The sequence below is a fragment of the Amblyomma maculatum genome, chromosome 5, assembly GCF_055883805.1.
Source record: "Amblyomma maculatum isolate TAMU_Amacu chromosome 5, ASM5588380v1, whole genome shotgun sequence".
In the NCBI taxonomy this organism is placed as follows: Eukaryota; Metazoa; Arthropoda; class Arachnida; order Ixodida; family Ixodidae; genus Amblyomma; species Amblyomma maculatum.
Window position 1 is genome coordinate 116,547,922 of NC_139348.1, and position 21,001 is coordinate 116,568,922.

A 21,001-nucleotide genomic window follows, 5' to 3' on the forward strand; every position below is an offset into this window, starting at 1 on the left:
GTCATGTGTCCTGTTACGAATAGGCACCGGCACGTGGCTCGTACGTTGTGAACAGAAATCCGCCCGGATAGGAGTAAATGGCTGGTCTCTTAGCACAATCCTGAATAGGCAGTTCATATACTCCTCAGGAAAGAGTAACTGCTTTACTTTTATGTATGGGAGAGGTATTTAAGGTACTCAAAGGAGTAATAATTCTCTCACGGCAAGGGTTCTTTTTCAAAGTAAATGTCAGTGGCACATGTTGCTATTGCTGGGAACTCCTGTTTTGAAAAGGAGCGTAATCACTAAGAGGCTGTGTTTTACTTCTTAATTCTTTGACAGTACAAAAAAGAAAAAAGAAGGGAGAATTACCGTTTTTACATCTTACCGTGATTTCAGTACTTTACTGTAAGGAATAAAAAAAAGGTGATATCAGCTGCTTTGTACTTCTATTCGGCCCAATTTGTGTTTACATTGCACTGCCTACCGATCATCCAAAGCTGCCTTACACTCTGTAAATCGATTGCCCGAATTTCAGATGGTCGTGTTTGTGAGAAAGGTTGCATGTACTAATAGACAGTACTTGAAATAACCTAGATGTCGGTAACCTAGTCTTGTAGCCATGGCACATTGGTCAGATTGACATTGGAAAGTATGGCACTGCTGGAATCCTTATAATCGCTTGTTTTCAAACTAACTGAGTTAAAACTATCGAGGTTTTACTACGCGTGTGGAACATGTCAGAATTGAAGGTTGTCATAGGACTTACGGCAGGTACGTATTGTGGGCCCATCTCATTTGTTTGCTTGCACATTTTTTGTCTCCCTAGGCCCTAGTTTACCCATTTCGAATGAGTTCTAGTGCCTACACGTTTGAGTGCCCCAAGACCAAGAAGGCCTGCCGGGACTTTGTGGGCCGGTGAGTTTTCTTTTTCCTCACCGCCCTTGAAAGTTGAGGCAAGGAATCTTTAATGCTGGCTCATTTGCTGATTTTTTTTTTATCCCTTTGCTAGCCTGCAGCAAACCATGGACAGAATTCCACTTGTCAACGAATTCATCAGAGCCCTTGAACAGCTGCAGTTTCCAGAGATTGTTTTCAAGGTGGGCAAAAGAAAATGTCGAAGAGCATAGATTTTTTCGTGGTTAAGAACTCCAATATGCATTTCTTGCTTTTCTATGATTTATTGTTCATAAATAGCATGCAGCCATATAGAATGGTTGTTCTTAAAATGGGTTCTGTGAGGCCCCAGGGTTCGTTAGTGTGCTTTGTGGATCCCCCGACTGAACTTCCACTGTGGACTCAGTCACTGTGATTCAATTCAGCCATTTCTCTAGTGTACATTGGTTTGCATGTTCTTTTCAACTGCATTTGACGCTTGATAATTTAAATTCGATAGAGACTGAAGGCTTATTTCAGGCATGCAGACAGGACAAAAGTGTCAGTCCGAATATTTCAGAGGTTCGTATTGAGTGATTGTGATGCAAGGAGAGTCCAGTATAAGAATATACTGATGGCTTCGAGGAAAGGAAAAGTATGAGAGCTGTTGCACATTCTCAACGTGCACCTCAGCTGTTCTGTGATGGAAAGGGTGAAGGGAGAAACAAAAGGAGAGAGAGAGAGACATAGGTTGCTGTAGTGGAAGGCTTTGGAATAATTGGAATAATTTTGGCTGTCCAGGGTTCGTTAGCATGTGCACTTACATTCATGGTGCATTTTACCTTTCTTGAAAGGGTGCTCATATTTGTGGAAATCTGATAGTATGGCACCCAAAGTGATTGGGTTTGTTTTGTTCTGTTTCTTGGATGCAGGGTTGGTGCGAGTCGGTTAAAGATGCCCTGAACGAAAAGCAAGGCGCGGCGTCCCTCAAGGAGCTCTTCAAGAAGATTGTCTCCGAGCTGCTGGTGTGCAGTCGTGACTCGGCCAGCCGGTCCTCGTGGAGCCGTGTCCATCAGCGCTTTTCTGAGGCACGCTTCACCGTATAGATTCAGTTAACAGGGGATGCGCCTTTCGTTACAGACTTTCCTTTTTTTTTTATGATGGAATTTTGTGAAACCGTTTTGCATGGCCACTAAGCACTCAAAATCGAAGCACAACTTTTTCGGTTTTCACAAACTTTTTCCTGTTCTACTCCTCGTGAGAAGCCTGCAGCTTAGACAAAATGTGAAAGAAACTACTTGAACATTTCATGGATTTTTGAATGAGTGTTGCGTGTCTTCACAATCATATATTTTCTTTGCTTGGCACAAAAATTTTTCTTTGCCTTTTTTTTTTCTTTGTGTGTGGTACAGTCCCCAAAAGTATGTGTAGATTGCAAACAAAATATTATGCCAAGAAATCGCAATTCACTGGCCTCAAAAAATATGATTGTACAACATTGAATTTGATGTGGTTCACGAAGGGCAACAAAACAAATGGAGTGAAAATAAACGAAGCAGCTGTGAAGAAATCAGCTCCACAATTTAAGTGGGGTGTAAAAGAGGCATTAAAAATTATCTGCACAATCTCGGCAGCACTTCCATGACATCCACAGCCAACAAACTCATTTTCTGCTGATGGGCTATGAGTAGAGCCTGAAGCGGTTAAATATGATTCTACGGTCTCTCCGCAGTAAATTTATCTGTACTACCACCTAAAGAAAGGTCTTCTTACCATTCTTGGTCGTCGGTGGCTTTCATTTGCATCTGCTTTAACCGCGCACCAATTTGTACTACTTTTCGAGGAACGTTGATAGCCAAGTCTCTAGTGCCACTGAAGTTGAAACCCAAACCAGTATGATATGTGACAGGCAAGCACAGCTAGCCAAGCACAAGAGTAGATGTTAAGTCATTGACTCCTGCACAAACTCTACCAGTTGCTAGGGGCTACCATTGAGGAAACTAATTTTAATAATGTGACCCCCAAACATGTATTTTAGTGTGTTTGCTCCTGCACATAGAACCTACCTGAAATGCCTGTTTTCGACCGAGCCAAAGATGGTGGCACTTAACTGCTTATTCATTTGCTATCTTATGCTCCACTGTGGTTAGATAAAAATATTTCCTTGGTTTAGTACTTCCATTAATTCAATCTATACAAGGAACATGAGCTTTTTAATTTAATTGTATTAAGTGCGCACCTTAATGTGATCCAAGACTACGCATGATTTGCTTCACAGAGGGTGAAGGGCCTGACCTCTTTTTTGTCTTGCCTCTTTTGTCTTCTTTTATTCAGAAAATGAAAGAGAAAATTTTTGAAGCTTTCGGCACCCAAGGAGAGAAGCTAGCTACCATGACACAAAAGGTAAGCTTTCCAAATTTCTTGCTGTTTCAGCGTGACACCAGTGACTCTTTTCCTTGTGGGTTGAAATCGCAGAGGGGATGGGCGGGCTGCAATGCTGTATGCAATCACGTACTGCTTGCATTCTAGAACAGCGATTCTCAAGCTGGGTTCTGCAAAACTCAGGGATCCCGTGGACTGCTTTGTTGGGTTCTGCGAGTTCTTACTAGACTTCCCCCTAACCCCCTCCCCCTCTTTTCTGCAAATTTCCTTCTAAATTTAACGAAAACAGAGAAGCTTTCAAATGAATGCTTTCAAATTTTCTTCCTAGAGGTGTAGCAAAAAGTGTTATTAGCGGAGGGGTGATAGTAGCTGCAGTAAAAGTAACACTCGTGGCTGATGTTTCAATACTATTTGCTCGCATAATTAACCCGCCTCCCTCTTTTGTCATTGAGAAGTTCCTTTTTTTTTCCTTCTTTTTTCGTACCAGCTCTTTTAGTTTTGTGCCCTCACAGTCGCAGTCCACAGCTTTGGCTTTGGCAGCTTGCTATCTCCCCGTGTGTACCTTTTGGTGAGGTCTACCGCTGGGATGACGGGTCTCAGCAAAGCTGGCAGAGAGCCAAGGCAAAGGCGCTCTCTGCAGCTTTGTCGAAGGCGTGGAGCTAAGCGGTGAAACCACGGCTTGTTTCTAGGATCGAGTTTCAGAAAAACTTGTTCCTGGACACTGGGAAACGAAAAGTCCCACGCAGAGTCATTGGTTATTCAAAGAGTGGTTGTAAGGGTAAGTTCTGCGCGAAATATGTTTCATTCGCTATCTTTTCAGGTCTGCTTTGGATGTTACCGTTTTTGGATAATGCGTTTTATTGTTCAGTTCCCGTGAGAATTGTATCGACAAGAGTCCACTGAACACATTTATGTTGAACCATTTTGTTTTCGCTTCCACATTTTGCACAGTGCACGACGGAAATAATTTTTGCACGGTTGCTAACGTGTAACTTTGTATGTCTTTTCTTAATGGATTGCTATCGTTTTCACTGCCTTTTTCTTTTTGTCCTCGCAGAAATTCCAAGAGTTGTACACAAAGATCATGCAGAACTACAAGCCTGATCCTCCCAAGGTTCTCAAGGACATCTCTCCTTGGCTCAGCAGTTTTAGCTCGGTGAACCAAGAGCACAGTTTGGAGATCCCTGGTCAGTGTCTGAGGGTAAAAAGAAAAAAAAAAGAATAAGTCAAACAACTTGCAAGTTCAACTGCTATGAGGTTCTTTCAGCTGAACTTGTAATTACTGATTCAGATGTACTTTTCGGTCTCCAAATTGTGCGGGCTATTAGGAGCTTTTGTCATTCCTGCCATTCCTATCGTGACGTTGGTTAAAATTGTCTTGTTTTCACCTAGACATAAAGAGTGCATTGATTTTGCTGTCCCTACCCCATTCATTGTTGACAGTATGAGAAATTGAGTCACATTTTTGCTAAAAAGAAAAAAAAAAGAGGGCTGCATTTGGAGCCATATGTTTGTTTTACACACAAGTAGCGAGTTGTTCTATGCAGAGGCCTTATGGATGCAAATTCATGACAGTTTGTGCAAGAAAATTGTCAAAATTTGGCAAATTGTCTACTAGAAAACTGCAGTACTGTTAACGGTACTGAGCTTGTTTCAGTCATTTCATTAACTCTATCAGAGCAGAGCTAAAAGACTTGACTCATATGTCAAGAAACAGTGCGCTCACTGTAAGCTGACGGTCTGTTTTTTTGTATATGAAAAGGAAAATATGCATAGTTTCAAAGGGTGCTAAACAATTTCGTATTTTTTTGTGAGTGAAAGTCATAAAGCATGTCAGCATAGAACGATCCCTCTGCCACAGTTGATGACGAAGAAGTAGACAAAGATGAAAAAAAAAAAAATATGAAAAAAGAGGGTACGAAATTTCTTTGCCCTGCTTGCAGGTGAATTTCTAGTGAATAGTAATTGTTTTATCATTATGCTTATCAAAATGTGCATGCAAGAATTCGAATCGTTGCATTTAGTATCCCAAAAAGACGGCCTAGACTATGGGGACACTATGGTGGATTGCTCCAGACCGTGATTTAGATTACAAGGGTTGTTCTTGTGTGTGCTGACATCGCACAGAACATGGGCGCTTTTGAATTTTGCTTCCATCAAAATGTGGCCATCACGTTCAGGATCGAAACCTATCACTTTGGAATCCGTTTCCAAACTCCGAAGGTATTGAGCCACCATAGCGGGGAATGCTGTATAATACCAAAATGTGTTTACCATCTCTGTGCGTATCAGGCTTATCAGTCTAATGAGAGCACATTTTGCAGGACTTGCATGACAATATTCTCTCGTAGAGTTACTTGGAGTCGAATTTGTTGTGCCTGCTTGCAACCTATTGTTCATCTGTCTGTTTCACTGGACACTGCCCCTACTGAATGGTGTGTTTTGTACATAAACTCGAGTTCTTATTTCACTCAATTTACACACTTCCTTGTGGGGATCCTGTATATTGATTTTCTTAAATATGAACTGTGGGACTTAGTATTCATTTTTGGCTGGGCACGTCTTCGCGCTGCTATTGTCGTGGCTGTCAGCCCACGGTCTGGTCTGCAATGTCGGTTTGTAGATGACAAATGTCTTTGCCCTGCTCGCTGAAGTCTTTAAAAACTCTGTCATCAGTAAACTGGAGGTGCTTATTTCATGGTCACCTGTGCAGTACCTTTTTTTATTGTTCGGAATGGCTGCGATATAATGGCTGTCATTTGCTCCCAGCTGTTCACAAGCATGCTTCACACTGCGTGGTTGAAATGAAATGTTTTCATACCTGTTTTCCAGGCCAGTACACAGGCAAAGGGAGGCCCATGCCAGAGTACCACATCAAGATCTTCGGGTTTGACGAAAGTGTAAGACTCCTGTCATTTTATTTCTGGTGGCATGCCAATGTCATGATGAAAGACAGTGGGCTTAGTGCGAGCGCACTCCATCTTGTGCAGGGTGCAAGATAACTGCTTCAGTGGTGGAGAGGGGTCACTAGCATCATTGGTGCCTTTTTGTGGTAGCCTTTATAACTACAACTTAAATGTTAAAAAACATGTGGCTTGCGGAATTGATGGCTTCTCACACTTCTTGATAAGCTTCTGCAGCCTGTAAGATGCCAATATTTGTGCTTCATGGGGTGTAGTTTTTAATTTGTGAAGAGGCTGTCATATTCTTTCTGTGAAAAGGGGGAAATCAGCTGGAGATGATCAGATAACTACAGATTTGCTGAAAGACGGGGGGGGGGGGGGGGGGGATATCGTGCTAGAAAAACTGGCCACCCTGTATACGCAGTGCCTGGTGTCATCGACGGTACCGGAACCATGGAAGAATGCAAACATTATCCTCATTCACAAGAAAGGGGACTCTAAGGACCTTAAAAATTACAGACCAATCAGCTTACTGTCTTTACGTATAAGGTATTTACTAAGGTAATCGCTAATAGAATCAGGACAACCTTAGGCTGCAATCAAGCAAAGGATCAAGCAGGGTTTCGGAAACAGTACTCTACTATCGATCATATCCATACCATCAATCAGGTGACAGAAAAATGCTCAGAATATAACCAGCTCTTATACATAGCATTCATTGATTACGAAAAAGCATTTGACTCAGTTGAAACCTCGGCGGTGATGCAGGCATTGCGAAATCAGGGGGTAGACGAGCCGTACGTGAAAGTGCTGGAAGATATATATATTGGCTGCACAGCAACTATAGTTCTGCATAAAGAAAGTAACAAAATTCCCATAAAGAAAGGTGTTAGGCAAGGAGACACAATCTCCCCAGTACTATTCACAGCTTGTTTAGAGGAAGTATTCAGAGACTTGGAATGGGAGCAGTTAGGGATAAGGGTAGATGGAGAATACCTCAGTAATCTGCGATTTGCTGATGACATTGCCTTGCTAAGCAACTCGGGGGATGAACTGCAAATAATGATTGATGACCTAGACAGGAAAAGTAGAAAGGTAGGCTTGAAAATCAATATGCAGAAGAATAAGGTAATGTTCAACAGCCCCGGGAAGGAACAGCAGTTTACATTAGGTAGCGAAATACTGGAAGTAGTAGGCGAATATGTCTACTTAGTACAGGTAGTAACCGCAGATCCGGACCATGAAAAGGAAATAACAAGGAGAATAAGATTGGGATGGAGCGCATTTGGCAAGCACTCGCAGATTATGACTAGCAGCTTACCGGCATCGCTCAAGAGGAAAGTATACAACTTGCCTGTACTCACCTATGGGGCTGAAACGTGGAGGCTAACCAAGAGAGTTCTACTTAAGTTGAGGACAACCCAGAGGGCTATGGAACGAAAAATGGTAGGGGTAACATTAAGAGATAGAAAGCGTGCAGAGTGGGTCAGAGAAATAACTCAAGTTACCGACATTCTAGTGAAAATTAAGAAGAAGAAATGGACATGGGCAGGACATGTAGTGTGAAGAGAGGATAACCGATGGTCGCTGAGGGTAACAAACTGGATTCCAAGGGAAGGAAAGCGTAGCAGGGGACGGCGGAAAGTTAGGTGGGCAGATGAGATTAAGGAGTTCACAGGGATCAAGTGGATGCAGCTAGCACAGAACCAGGTTAAGGGGGGACGCGGCACTTGAATCCCGAAAATAGGCCCTGGAATAGGAATCCCGAAAGAGGCCTTCACCCTGCAGTGGGTATAATCAGGCTGATGATGATGATGATGATGATGTCATATTCTTTCAAGCTTTGCTTTGCACTAAGCTTTGGCTTGTTAGCTTGTCCTTTCATGTTTTTATTAGCAGCTGATGCTTGCATGTTCTCGTTACTGCGGAAATAGCACATAGAATACCATATATACTCGGAAAATGAACCCACTTTTTTTTTTTTACATGGGAAAAAAAGCTCAGATTTTTTTCCAGGTGTTGAAATTTTATATGTACATGCGTCATCTCTCTTCTGTAAATTTATCTATCAATCAGTCGTCAACAAAAGTGCGTGGTGAGCCGCGATCTTGACTCCAGTTTTTAACATTTTCATTTCATAAAGTGTTGCGGCTGTCATGCATTCCAGCACATTTCTGCCAATCGAAGTCACCCACTCCTATGGCAGAGTGATAAAGTGAACTTGCTAAACACAAGGCTTGTGCAGGCCTAATGAATTTAATGCAGGCTTACTGACCGTTTTATGGCCACTTGACTAACGGACCGCTTTACTAAATACATGGCAAAATTATTTATGGTTAATTAGTTTATTGTAATTCAGAATTTAACTTTATGCTACAGCGTCCAGTTGTATAGCATAGGTTATGTCCATTAAGATTGCGCTTGGCTATTTGTAGGTGATTAATTATGATTAATTAGTTAATTACAATTCAACATTGAACTTTAAAGCATTAAGTCGTATATCGTTCAAAAAGGTTGGACGTGTAGAATCCACAAATATATATAGGTAGTCGTATAGCTATCACTTGGTCCTGGATGTTACCAGGGTTAAACCCCTATGAATTTTTTAAAGTCAATTCTTAGCAGCAAATCAAGGGGATTGGTTCGTTAATTGGGTAAATAAGTAAAATATACTCATAAAAATGTTCTTCTGTGAATTTTCATTTCCTAATGTTTGCTTTGACTTTTTCATTGTGCAAAGTGTTGAAAACCACAGGCACTTACTTACCAAGGGTCGAGATTTCTGACTAATGCATTCTACGCATTGCACATACACACGTGAACAGTGATGGACTTTGTTTTTAACTTCGTCATATTAGGTTAGAGCATTTGGGATTCAGTATAAGTTGTACAAGTTTGTTTCTACATTTCAATTCCGCCTAAGTGTGGCATCAGCAGTAGAATGCCACTGCTGCTTAAAAGCATTGGAGCAGTTGAAGGTAGGGAACATTGCCCCCCCCCCCCCCCCCCCATCAGCCTGAAATTGTGTGATGTTTCTCTCTCCATTTTTCTGTTCAATTCATGCCTCTCTTTGTGGTGTCCATGTTGCAAACTGCCTGCATTATCTGCACTCTTAATCTGGTTCCACATACGTATCAAAAAAGTTCCAGTTATAAGTGAAAGTTCCACTTATATCTGGGAACTTTTTTAATGCATATGTGGAACCAGATTAAGAGTGTGCCACTGAGAAACGTTTTCCAGAGCCAGTTACATTTTTGCACACCTGTGCTCCCCTCCCTTTCCAGATTCGGGTGCTGCAGTCACTCCAGCGCCCTTGCCGCATCACCATCCGTGGAGATGACGAGAAAGAGTACCGGTTCCTCGTGAAGACCGGCGAGGACCTGCGGCAGGACGACCGCATTGAGCAGATCTTTGAAGTCATGAATGACCTACTCCGCAAGGACCCCGTTTGCCGGAGCAAGCACTTGCAGCTCGTCACATACAAGGTGGTCCCACTTACACCCAGGTATGATGACCTGGGGAGTGAGTGGTGGTTGTTGGAGTAACGGGGTGCTTTTATTGCAAAAACACTCATCGAGCCATGCCTCCAAGCTTGTGTGAGATGCCTTGATGGTTGCCATAGCAATTGTCACTCCAGCCATTGTCAGAAACCATCTGCAAGTTTAGTTAGAGGCTAGTTTGTGATGGGGATTTGAACTAACAATGTTTCAGCCAAACGGCATTCTGGAATGAAAACTATAGAACCGGAGTGGATTTGAACCCAAGAACTCTTCATGGGAAGCAAGCCTTGAACCTCGTAGCTTTCGCCTCAACTGATTGCTCTGCATGCATGCGCCAACACTCTCTCGCACTGCACACTGCACGTCGTCGTCTTCATTGACTTCCGTCTGTGCGCTAAAGCTTTGACACATCTTACTCAGCTTAACTACATTAAAATTCAACTTTCTTTTTTTTTTTTCTTTTAATAGACCTTGTGACTGTTGTTGGGATTCCTTCCGATTCTATAGGCAAAATTCAGCCCACATTTTTTTAGCGCAGAAGAGACTTCGCAACACATCTTGTGTGCCGATGACAGTCGAGAAAATAACCGAAATCTGTGACGTGCTGTTCTTTTTGGGTGGAAGGGGGTGGGTGCTGGTGTTTGGCTCGCTGGTATGTTTGATAATGTGTTCTGGTGAGCACACAAATTTCGTCGAAATTTAGCATGTAGCAGCCAGGTACGTATTAACCGGAAGGGAAATAATGCAACACCGTGGGGCAGTTTTATTGCCTGCACTTTTGAGGATGTGAACCCCGAAACTGCATGCACTGGAAAAATCATCATCATCAGCCTGACTGTACTCACTGCAGGGCGAAGGCCTCTCCCATATTTCTCCACTTAACCCAGTTCTGTGCTAGCTGCATCCACTTGACCCCTGCGAACTTCTTAATCTCATCCGCCCACCTAACTTTCTGCCGCCCCCTGCTACGCTTTCCTTCCCTTGGAATCCAGTTTGTTACCCTAAGCGACCATCGGTTATCCTCTCTTCGCACTACATGTCCCGCCCATGCCCATTTCTTCTTCTTAATTTCCACTAGAATGTCAGTAACTTGAGTTATTTCTCTGACCCACTCTGCAAGCTTCCTATCTCTTAATGTTACCCCTACCATTTTGCATTCCATAGCCCTCTGGGTTTTCCTCAACTTAAGTAGAACTCTCTTGGTTAGCCTCCACGTTTCAGCGCCATAGGTGAGTACAGGTAAGATGCAACTGTTGTATACTTTCCTCTTGAGCGGTACCGGTAAGCTGCTAGTCATAATCTGTGAGTGCTTGCCAAATGCGCTCCATCCCAATCTTATTCTTCTTGTTATTTCCTTTTCATGGTCCGGATCTGCGGTTACTACCTGTCCTAAGTAGACATAATCGCCTACTACTTCCAGTACTTCGCTAGCTAAAAATAACGGGGTTTTACTGCATTATCTATGCTCACATCAGTCGAATATCAATGAAACGTCAATATTTGCCGCATTAGCTTTCCACAACTAAGCATGTAACCATGGTTGCTGTCAAAAATTGCCATGCTGGGTTTCATGCTGGAAGTGCCGTGGCAAACAAGAATTCATTCTAATAAAGTTCTTAATGAGCTCTCGGAATCTGCCGTCATTTTGAAACCAGATTTAAAGGTGTAACATGTCTTATTTCACTGCTTATCAAATTTCAAGGGATGAAAAACCACAGTAATTGTGCATAGTGGAAGCAAATATTTAACTTGGGCCAACGGTGCAAGACCATCAAAGCAGCCTGCAAATCCCACCCCTTGTTTTTCTCTTTGCAATGCAGGGTTGGCATAATTCAGTGGTTGGACAATACGATGGTGCTGGAGGAGTTTCTCAGGCAAGGTTTAACCACTGAAGAACTGGAAGACATGTAAGCAGCTTCTTTCTTTATGTGTATAGCTCGGCAATTAGGGCATGTGATTATCTGTGAAAGTACCGTAGTTTCTAAAGTATAAGACGCATCTCTCATATTTAGAAGCTTTGAATGAAAAAGATTGCACAGTATATTGTAGCCCGTCGTAACAATATATATAAAACACGTCCAAATTTACCCCGTTAGCGCAATGCGACTTGACTGTTACATGCTTGCGCGACCATCGCGAAATGCTCCATGCCTGCGAGAACACTCCTTAGCGGCATGAACTGAGAGTAAAAGAAAGGGGGGGGGGACCAACATTCATGCCCACCAAAAAAATTGCGCACAGGTAGAGCAGCAACACTGTTTTTACCCTTGAAAGGCTCCATTTTCACTACACGCAGATTCCTCTCTCACTGACATCAAAACAGTGCCCTGCAGTGCAGTTTTTGTATTCAGTAGTATGCATACTCAACAACAGATAACTTTAGCTTCAGTACATATCTCTTGCGTGGCTTCAGTGGCATTATAGCATGACTCGCGCAGTACACGCAGGATGTTGACAGGTGTGCAGTCACCACCAAAGTTGTAAATGGCAACTGGAAAAGTGAGTTTGCTTGTCTTGGCAATGTTGGCAGATGAGGAGTGTCCACAGGGTGCGTATCTGTGAAAGTCACAACCTACGCTGTTTCGTGATCCAAACAATGGATCCAAACACACTGCTGTCGCATTGCCCTCTTAAGATGCGATAAGCGGTCCCGAAATTTCACAGTGCACTGCCGCTAAGTTCTCTAGTCATTGGATGTGTTTAGAAATGCATTTCTTGCAACAATAGCAAGAGCTGTATTTTCAGTATTGTATGTGATGGGGAAAAAGCCCCAATTTGTAAAAATGTCACACACTTTCACTTACTGCTGGTAGAGAGTGTGTTTTTTGCAGCTTTGTATCTGTGTTAAAGTTAGCTTCTAATGCACCAATAGTTAAAGTGGAAGCCCTTTAAATTTCCCTGCTGCCTTGGAACTGGCTCCTTTGAATTAAAACGCCATGTGTACCCTGTTATGACTGATTACCTACATCTGCTGTTCTTGGCCTTTGCTTCCTTGTTTTGATTCGCCTTAAATGCCCGGATTTCCCAACTCGATGAGTGATGCCGTATTAACACTAGGCACCCATCATTAGTAGTTTATGTGTATCAGGAATTAACCTTTTCATGCCTTACAAATGGCCATGAAGTGCATTTATCCTCCCTACACTTCTTAACCTCTTTTAGAAAAAACGTGCCGGCCACGTACAAGCTTCACTCTGCCAACGACTACATGAAGGCCTATCAGACTCCGTCTTGCCAGAAAGCAGCCACGGCACGCTACCACAGTTGCCTGCGGCCGGCAAGCAAGCAGGCTTTGCGGTAAGTTAGTCCAATTCACTCGAAAGAAATGTGCTCAATTGCACCGGCTCGCTCGTGACAGCGCACTTATTCCACGCTGCTTCGATCCTTTGCTTGTGTGCTGCGAGCCCCAACTCTCATGAGTGGCAACAAAACTCGGGGAAATGTTTTTAATTTGGAATTCGATTTTGTCGAAAGCGTGCACTGCATAGCGGGCCCGTCACTGCTGAAGTGTTAGAACTTGTCATGTAGTGGAAGCACTTCCAATGCCCCACCGCACTCTCTGTAACCAGTTTTGATGAAGAGAGAAATAAACACCTTTATCCAAGTGCCGGGTCTTTTGCTGGATCAGGTGGCTGACCGGTGACAGGTCCACACCTGACAGCAGCCGCTCACTCAAAGCATGACATGGGAGTTGGGAGTAAGAGTTGTAGAATAATTGATAGAGAGCAGCACTATGCAGCTGTGTGGGTAATAACAGTTCCCCAGTACTGTACTGGGCATTTAAGAAGCTCTGCGAACCACTCGTTCTTTAAAATGGTTTTGATGCTTCTATGTTATTGTGTGGGGTTTACTTGTATGCAGATTGTCTCAACTGGAGGGTGCAGAAACATTGCCATGTGCACTACCTGTTTGCACATTTTGCTCGCAATCTGCACATGATGGTGTTCCATTTTACTCTTCTGAGCCAAAACAAACAATGCGCCGATCATAAATTATGTTTTTAGCTGTGATGCTCATGTTGTTCTTTTTCTTTTTTTAATGCCTTGAATAAACAGGCTGATAAAAAAAGCTGGCGTACAGCAAACTCTTATTCATTCGACCTTCAAGGCACCAAAGATTTCTATCATGCTAGTGTTAGATGCTGCAGGAAGTGCCTAAGCTATGCTGTGTGTGATTGTGTGTGTGGGGTGGGCACACACTTTGGTGGATATGAAGGTAGCATGGCATTTCCTGATCGGTAAACATCCATGGCACTAATATGTTGCAAGTGACTGTCTTTCGTAGTGTGATATAAGTAAATTTTTCTGCATTTTTCTTTTCAAAACCTAATAAAATAATAATACCCGCAATTCACTTTTATTCGAGTCACATGTGATAGGAATATTGAAAAAAAAAAAAAAAAGCTGTGCATGTGACTTGACAAAGCTTCCATCTCTTGCAGCAGTTCGGCACAGTAGCAGATTACAGTGAAAAAACAAAAAGAGAGAGAAGACATAGATGAAGCAACACTCGCAACGTGATCACAATAACTTACCAGTGCAGTCAGTCCCACTGCGGTTTCTGACGATTTGTTATCGAATGTTTGCTCTGTAGTCAGAGTGGTGCTGCAAGTGGCCACCGTAGTACAGGTCCATCTGGGCTTTTACTAAAGTGATGTTCATGCTGATACTCTTAATCTGGTTCCACATATGTTCCGGTAATAAGTGGAACTTATAAGCGGAACTTTTTTAAAACGTTTTTTAAAAGACTATCAAATAATGGTCTCTGTGGTCTCGGTGCACATGCAATGCATGCTCTATCTCTAGTATTGCTCCACCCTTTTCGTTCACTTCATGCATAACTTTCAGGAAAGCCCTGCTCGGCCTGAGCTCCTGCCCCGAAGCGTTCTTTGCCCTTCGGTCTCGCTTCGTCTCCTCTCATGCGACCCTCAGCATTGCCCAGTGGGTGCTGGGCATTGGTGACCGCCATCTGGGCAACTTTCTGGTCGGCACCAAAAGTGGATTAGAGATTGGCATTGACTTTGGCTATGCCTTTGGAGTCGCTACACAGGTGGGTGAACTTGGTCACTGAGCAAGAGATGCGATATCACTTTTTTCTTTACTGCAGTCATTACAGCGCAGCACATTTAGAAGTTAAGTATACACTGTCCTGCTGGCTTCATAAATTAATCTTGTAGCATCGGGCTGAATTTGTGCATACCTGGTCATTTCTCACGCAACACACGCAACACTGCACCTCCACGCTTGGTTTGCATCTGTGCAACACTGGTGGCTTGGTGTTTATTATTGCGAAAGCAATACTGCTCTAAGTTTCGAGCCTTCAGCGTAGCGCGGCCGGTAGCCACTTCTTACCCACGTGACACTAGGGTGAGAGCTGGGCTACCAACTCAAGCGGTTGGCGCAGTGCGTGACGTCACACCCCATGTAACACAAAGGTGAGAGATGGGCTCCCAACTCAAGCAGTCGGCGTGGCGCGGTCGGAGCCGCGGCTGGTTCATACGGCTTGGTTAAAGCGAGGCTTTATATGTGGGCTGGCAAGGGCTGCCAACTTGAGTCTCTTGTTTCACATGGGACGGTTATGTCAGAATCAGCCTGCTAGCACCCTGGCATTCACGTTACCCCTATAGGCCACTAAGGCACATTCATACGGCTTGGTTAAAGTGGGGCTTTATATGTGGGCTGAGGAAGAAGAAAAAGAGAAGAAGAACGCTGGTCACCCGCAGCTAATGCTTTCGCTCAATATTTGGTTCAGCAGTGTTGAACCCTTGTAATTTTCTTCTATAGACTGTCTTAAAGCGTGGCCTCTGAAATATTGCAAGCCTCTGAGGAAACACCAGTAGTGCTTTAAATGAAAATCCGCAGAAAAAAATAGTATAAAAAAGAAGAACCGAACAAGGGTAAATAGGGTACACCTCAGGTCGCAGATGAGCCAACGTTTCGACAAGTGGACTTGTCTTCGTCTGGGCATGAAAAATAGTGTTACATAAGTGTTACAAAAAAATAGTGTTACATAAGCTCCCACAAAGTGACAGGAAATAGTGCAGGATGAGAAAGGAGACACGCAGAAACTTGCTGTCAGTGCTCATTCAGATTTAGGAGCAATGAAACCTCGATGCATGTAAGAAATCGTTGGCTATATAACTGAGCTGCTCATTGTCAAACCTCGTTACAAGAGACATTCAAGGGACCCGAAAAAGATGTCTCTTGTAACCAAAAATTCTTACCAGCTTGTATGTGTGGCAGTTTAGATTTCCTTATCTAAATTCTGTTCCATATCAGTGTCCTGTTTTGTTCTCTGTTCCATATCAGTGTCCCGTTTTGTTCTTGGTTCCTGACATATTGCAACAAAACAGGACACTGATATGGAACAGAATTTAGATAAGGAAATCTAAACTGCCACACATACAAGTTCGTTTGAGTCAGCTGCCTTGCATGAGCGCACCTGGGTTAATTGTGTCTCTTCTAAATAATGCAGAATTTACTTTAGGGAGAATTTACTGCAAAAGTTGCCCTTAGTAACAGAGTGTCTCTCGTAACCATGTCTTTTGTATGCAATGTTCATGGCAAACATAGGAAAACCAACCAAACCATTTTCATGGGTCTCTTTTAACCAAGTGTCTCTTGTAACGAGATCGTACTAATCACTGAAGCCTCTCCGCAGAAAAGCACTTGTCTTCAGTTCAAGCAAAGTCGCATGGATTGCCCATTCTGTCTAAATGGGAAAGCCAGAACAGAGGTTTGCCAGCCTCGCATTTAAAAGCCAAAAAATATGACCCTGAACAGGACTGTGCTGCGTCTGTCAGTGCGCATTCTCGTGCCACACAATTATACCAGTCGCTGCTGTGTCTCTCTACCCTGCTTCCTTCCCGGTTAGAAAACAAAATGCTAGAGTGGAAGTAATATTTCCCCAAGAATACTTTCCAAATAACCTGCATGCACCGCATAGGATCCTGTAATGCGTGTGATTACTGCCTTTCACCATTGCGTGCCTATATCTTTTTTCCAGTTCCTCCCTGTTCCAGAGCTTGTACCATTCCGACTGACACCCCAATACACGGCTCTGACGGAACCCTTTGACAAGGGGGGTACCATGGCCTGTTCCATGCACTACACACTGCAGGCTCTTCGCAGTGGGTCCCGGTCACTGCTCGACATGATGGATGTCTTCGTGCAGGAACCAACTATTGACTGGCTGGTAGAAAAATTCAATGTTTTTTTCTTTCTTTTTTGTCTCGTATTGCTGCATTATTGTGGCTATGTACAGTCTTCTTGCGAAAAGCATGTAGGCTGGTCTCTGGTAGGCCTGTTCAATGGCGCTCTCCAGTTGCTGAATGTATCGAGGACTCGTGGAGCTGGGATGCTGGGAATGTCATTGAGGACTACAGAGAGCTCCCGTTGCATTGGCGGGGTTTTACGTAGTTCACAGTCGAGCAGCCCTGCCCATTACCTGACTAGCCTTCTGTGTATTTCCTGTTTTCCAGAGGTTTGCAAAGAAGCAAAGTCAGCTGGACAAACAACAGAAAGGCGAGTTGACTCCAGTACATGTTCAGTGAAGTTGTCTTTTTTTTCTGTAGAGATGGTGAAATGAGCCATTTTGTTATTCGAGGGCATAGAATTCAAGGCTAGTTTTTGAGCTCGATAGACTTGATTTTACTGGTCCTCCATGTTAGGCGGTGGTTTAATAGAACTTACTCATCTGTGCATGCTTTAAGCAGCCTTGAAATTACTTTAAATGACCTGTGAACTGCTAATCAGATTCCTTCTGTCAGAAACTCATCAGCCTTGCTACATTCATGTACTTTGATTTGTACGATGCTCACTACAGTTGCTTTCGTTTATAGTTTATATGGTTTAATGTCCCAAAGCAACTCAGGCTATGAGGGATGTCGTAGTGGAGGGCTTCGGATAATTTGACATCCCGGGGGTTCTTTAATGTGCACTGACATTGAACAGTACATGGGCATTTTGCTTTTTGCGATTCTTAGAGTACTATATGCTTAATACTGGGTGTTTCAGTGAACACTTTCAAAAATTCATAAAATGTGCACAGTCCGAACTAGAAAAAAAATAACTTTAACAAACTCTCAGCTGTGGCGAACGTAATTTACTGTAAATCTACTCATTAGATAGTAAATTAACTAAACCCACTGATTAAATTTCTTTTTAACCTACTTTAGCATATGAGCTTTTCTGCATTTCAGAAACTATGTCATCTTGTCCATAACTTTGGACTCCCTCTTGGCACTTACTATCCATTCTGTTAATTAAATAGTTAATTGGTGCATTTCGGTTGATCAGCAATGTGATCATCATGCGACTTATAGCCCACTGCGACACAGAGCTTGTTTTTTGACAGTATTTCTCCTTCGTTTTTAGAAACTTTTTGAACTGCTTGTTGATGAAACACCCGGCATATTTGCTTTTGTATGTATAAGTTTAAATGCTACTCAATTAAAAGTTCTTTTGTTCCATTCATTTCGCTAAAGAAACTGCCAGTGTATGATGTGACTTCCTTCATGATGAAACAAAAACAATGCAGGTGACAAGAGTGACGACAGAACTACTGCTCTCAACTGGTATCCGCGGCAGAAAGTGGACATTGTTCGGCAAAAGTTGGAAGGGCATCACCCAAGCTACATTCTCCGGTGAGCGTCCTACTGAGTGCCCCTTTGAGTGAATGGGCTCTTTTCTTTGCAGCGGTTGTCAAGAAGGCATTCGTGGAGGCGGCTATGATTATAACTAGCTATAGTAGTTTCGGTGCTCGTGCACTGTACTGAGGTCGTGTTAAAAAGCATTTCCTTTCCATTTCCTTCCACAGGATTTTTATATGTGAGGGACAGAATGGTCTTACACCAATTGGATGTAAGGTGAAATGTTGTTGCAAGGCAGAGCTGTTAAGGTGTAAATGGGCTCATCCCCTCTGCGACACTAATGTGAAAATGTCTAAAGCCATCGTGAGCTTTTCACAAGCTATATTAATCAATTGCACGAGGTAAAATTTCTAAAAACTGGCTGGGAATCAGAATAGTTAAGCCAGGTTCCAAGGACCCCTCTTTCTTCTGCCTCTAATATGCAGCGACGAACTGAAGCTGGGAAAGGGAAACCATCCAAACTTTGCAAACATGGAAGGCGTCTGCCTGGGAGCCAGCGGGTTGCACGGAGTCATCAGGCGACAATTCTCGGAAGCAGACAAGCTGACACCTCAGCAGCAGGTTAGTGGTTGCAAATTGAATAGTTGCAAAAAGGAGCTTTAGTTGGCAGATTGCCCCAGATACTGTTTTCGATTTATTTGAACTGGCTCTATTCGTACCCTGTTAAATCTCGTTACAAGACACTGTTACAAGAGACACTCGGTTATAAGATACATTTGAAAATGGTTTGGTTGGTTTTCCTATGTCTACCATGTTAACAACATTGCATACAAGAGACATGGTTATGAGAGACACTTGGTTACTAAGGATAACTTTTTCAGGTCCCTGGAGTAAATTCACTATTTACAAGAGACACAACCCAGGTGTGCTTATGCAATGCATCTGGAACGTATCAACTCGTACATGATGCACTTCAGATTCCCTTAGCTAAATTCTGTTCCATATCAGTGTCCTTTTTATTGTGTATGTCAGGAACTGAGGAGTGCTTCCCCATGATTGGAAAGTCAAAACGGCATCGCATTACTGTTACCTACGAAGCAAATCAAAATGCATGAATGACATCCAGCATTTTTAACTCCTCACTGTTAAAATTTGATCACAAAATGAAAGCTTAGAATTATTCTCTGATGTCTTTCTCTTCTGAATCATCTGAGGGTGACGAGCCTGTAAGCATCTGAGGGTGACGAGCATGTAAGAGTGCCTCGAAGGTATTAGAGCAACAGGAAGGCTTGCAAAGTGAAATGCTTTACCTCCAGAATTTGTGAAGAATTTGGGAAGGAATACACTCTGCACTCACAAAAATACATACCAGTAGGAATAACTTCTTTAAGCTTTCCTGAACAATTTCCTGTTAATGCATGTGAATGTATTTATATATACTACTGATGTGCAGTAAACTGATCAACACAGTGATTTTAGAACTTTTTGTTACAAGAGACCTTGCTTACAAGAGACGTTTTTCGGGTCCCTTGAGTGTCTCTTGTAACGAGGTTTTACTTTTTTCTCATTACGGAAGAAGTTAAACATGAAGAATGAAGAATGATTAACTGCTGTTCATGAAGAACCAGCTACCTCCTTCAGTTCTTATCGCATGCTCATTACAATTCCACAGTTGGGCACAGACACTAATATTAAAGTAGTTTCTTCAAAGGTTGTTTCCGGCATGGTTGTTCATGTGAGTGAGATATTTCTACACCCACCCAGCTTATTACACATTTTTTTGTAAACAGAGAACACGGAAAATGTGAACCAGTAATGTTTTTCCTTCTTTTCATGTTCTTCAGGTGGAATGTTTGATCGAACAAGCAACTGACCCAGCAATCCTAGGACTGACCTGGCTTGGCTGGCAGCCATGGCGGTAAAAGTCCTGGCTCCTTAGGCTGGTCGTTTCATGTTCTACCTCAGTGTTCTGCCAAAAACGAGAGAAATCTGTGCACTTGTTTGAGTGCGGGAATCCATGGACACATTACAGTTTACCTGCTTGCAAAATGAGAGCATGCATTCCATCTATGCTACTATTGAGTTTGTGTCGCCTTTTATTGCGTTTATTACCTTTTGTGAAAATAAAGATAGAAACTGCAACTCCTTATGCGGTCCTGATAGGGTAGCATTGCAAGTGCTACCCTATCAGCACTTGCAATGCTGCTAGGCTGCAAGATAGGCTGCAAGATAGGCTGCTATCAGATAGCAGCCTATCTTGCCCATTCTGCCCATATGTTGTAACTAGATAAGTGTGAACCAGTAGCTAAAAGCAATGTTAAGGTCCACATTGCTATTTTTTGCTCAATTCAAGGTACAAATATGCACTGTACAATGAAATACCAGTGCCATTGTTGTTCTGGTTTCGGTTTGATAATTACCCTGAACATCACGCATGACATTTATAAGAACCATCTAGATATGCTAAACATCAGCTAAGAAACAGGATCATTTATACCAAAGTTGACTTAGTCAATTCCTTTTCATTTTATCAAAGAATACTTCCAAAAAAAAAAAAAGGATCGTAGTTACCATTAGCAGTCTGCTAAAAGCACTATATTTAGTGAATTGTATATCTATCACATTGATGGTCATTAACTACTCTGGGTATTAGCTGCACAAACAATTTATGCATCCTAGTTCATCACTGTGTAGCTAAGGTACATCAATTTGATATCTTTACTTACTGTGTGTGAGGTGTACAAGTGGGAAGAAAGGCAATCAGTGAGCAG

The 21,001-nt window shown here is 42.7% G+C and overlaps 1 protein-coding gene across 1 annotated transcript in view; it reads left to right on the forward strand.

Moving 5' to 3' along the window:
- Positions 1–20,894, forward strand: part of LOC146189297 (DNA-dependent protein kinase catalytic subunit-like) — a 143,676-nt gene extending 122,782 nt beyond the window's left edge. The window contains exons 79-93 of the mRNA XM_084604157.1: positions 809–897; positions 992–1,079; positions 1,788–1,943; positions 3,190–3,258; positions 4,295–4,424; positions 6,070–6,137; positions 9,425–9,645; positions 11,461–11,547; positions 12,803–12,937; positions 14,488–14,689; positions 16,646–16,834; positions 17,121–17,163; positions 18,179–18,284; positions 18,716–18,851; positions 20,075–20,894. Coding sequence (XP_084460283.1) covers positions 809–897; positions 992–1,079; positions 1,788–1,943; positions 3,190–3,258; positions 4,295–4,424; positions 6,070–6,137; positions 9,425–9,645; positions 11,461–11,547; positions 12,803–12,937; positions 14,488–14,689; positions 16,646–16,834; positions 17,121–17,163; positions 18,179–18,284; positions 18,716–18,851; positions 20,075–20,152 — 1,797 coding nt within the window. The 3' untranslated portion in view covers positions 20,153–20,894. The remainder of the gene's footprint in view (positions 1–808; positions 898–991; positions 1,080–1,787; positions 1,944–3,189; positions 3,259–4,294; positions 4,425–6,069; positions 6,138–9,424; positions 9,646–11,460; positions 11,548–12,802; positions 12,938–14,487; positions 14,690–16,645; positions 16,835–17,120; positions 17,164–18,178; positions 18,285–18,715; positions 18,852–20,074) is intronic.
- Positions 20,895–21,001: the final 107 nt, after the last annotated feature.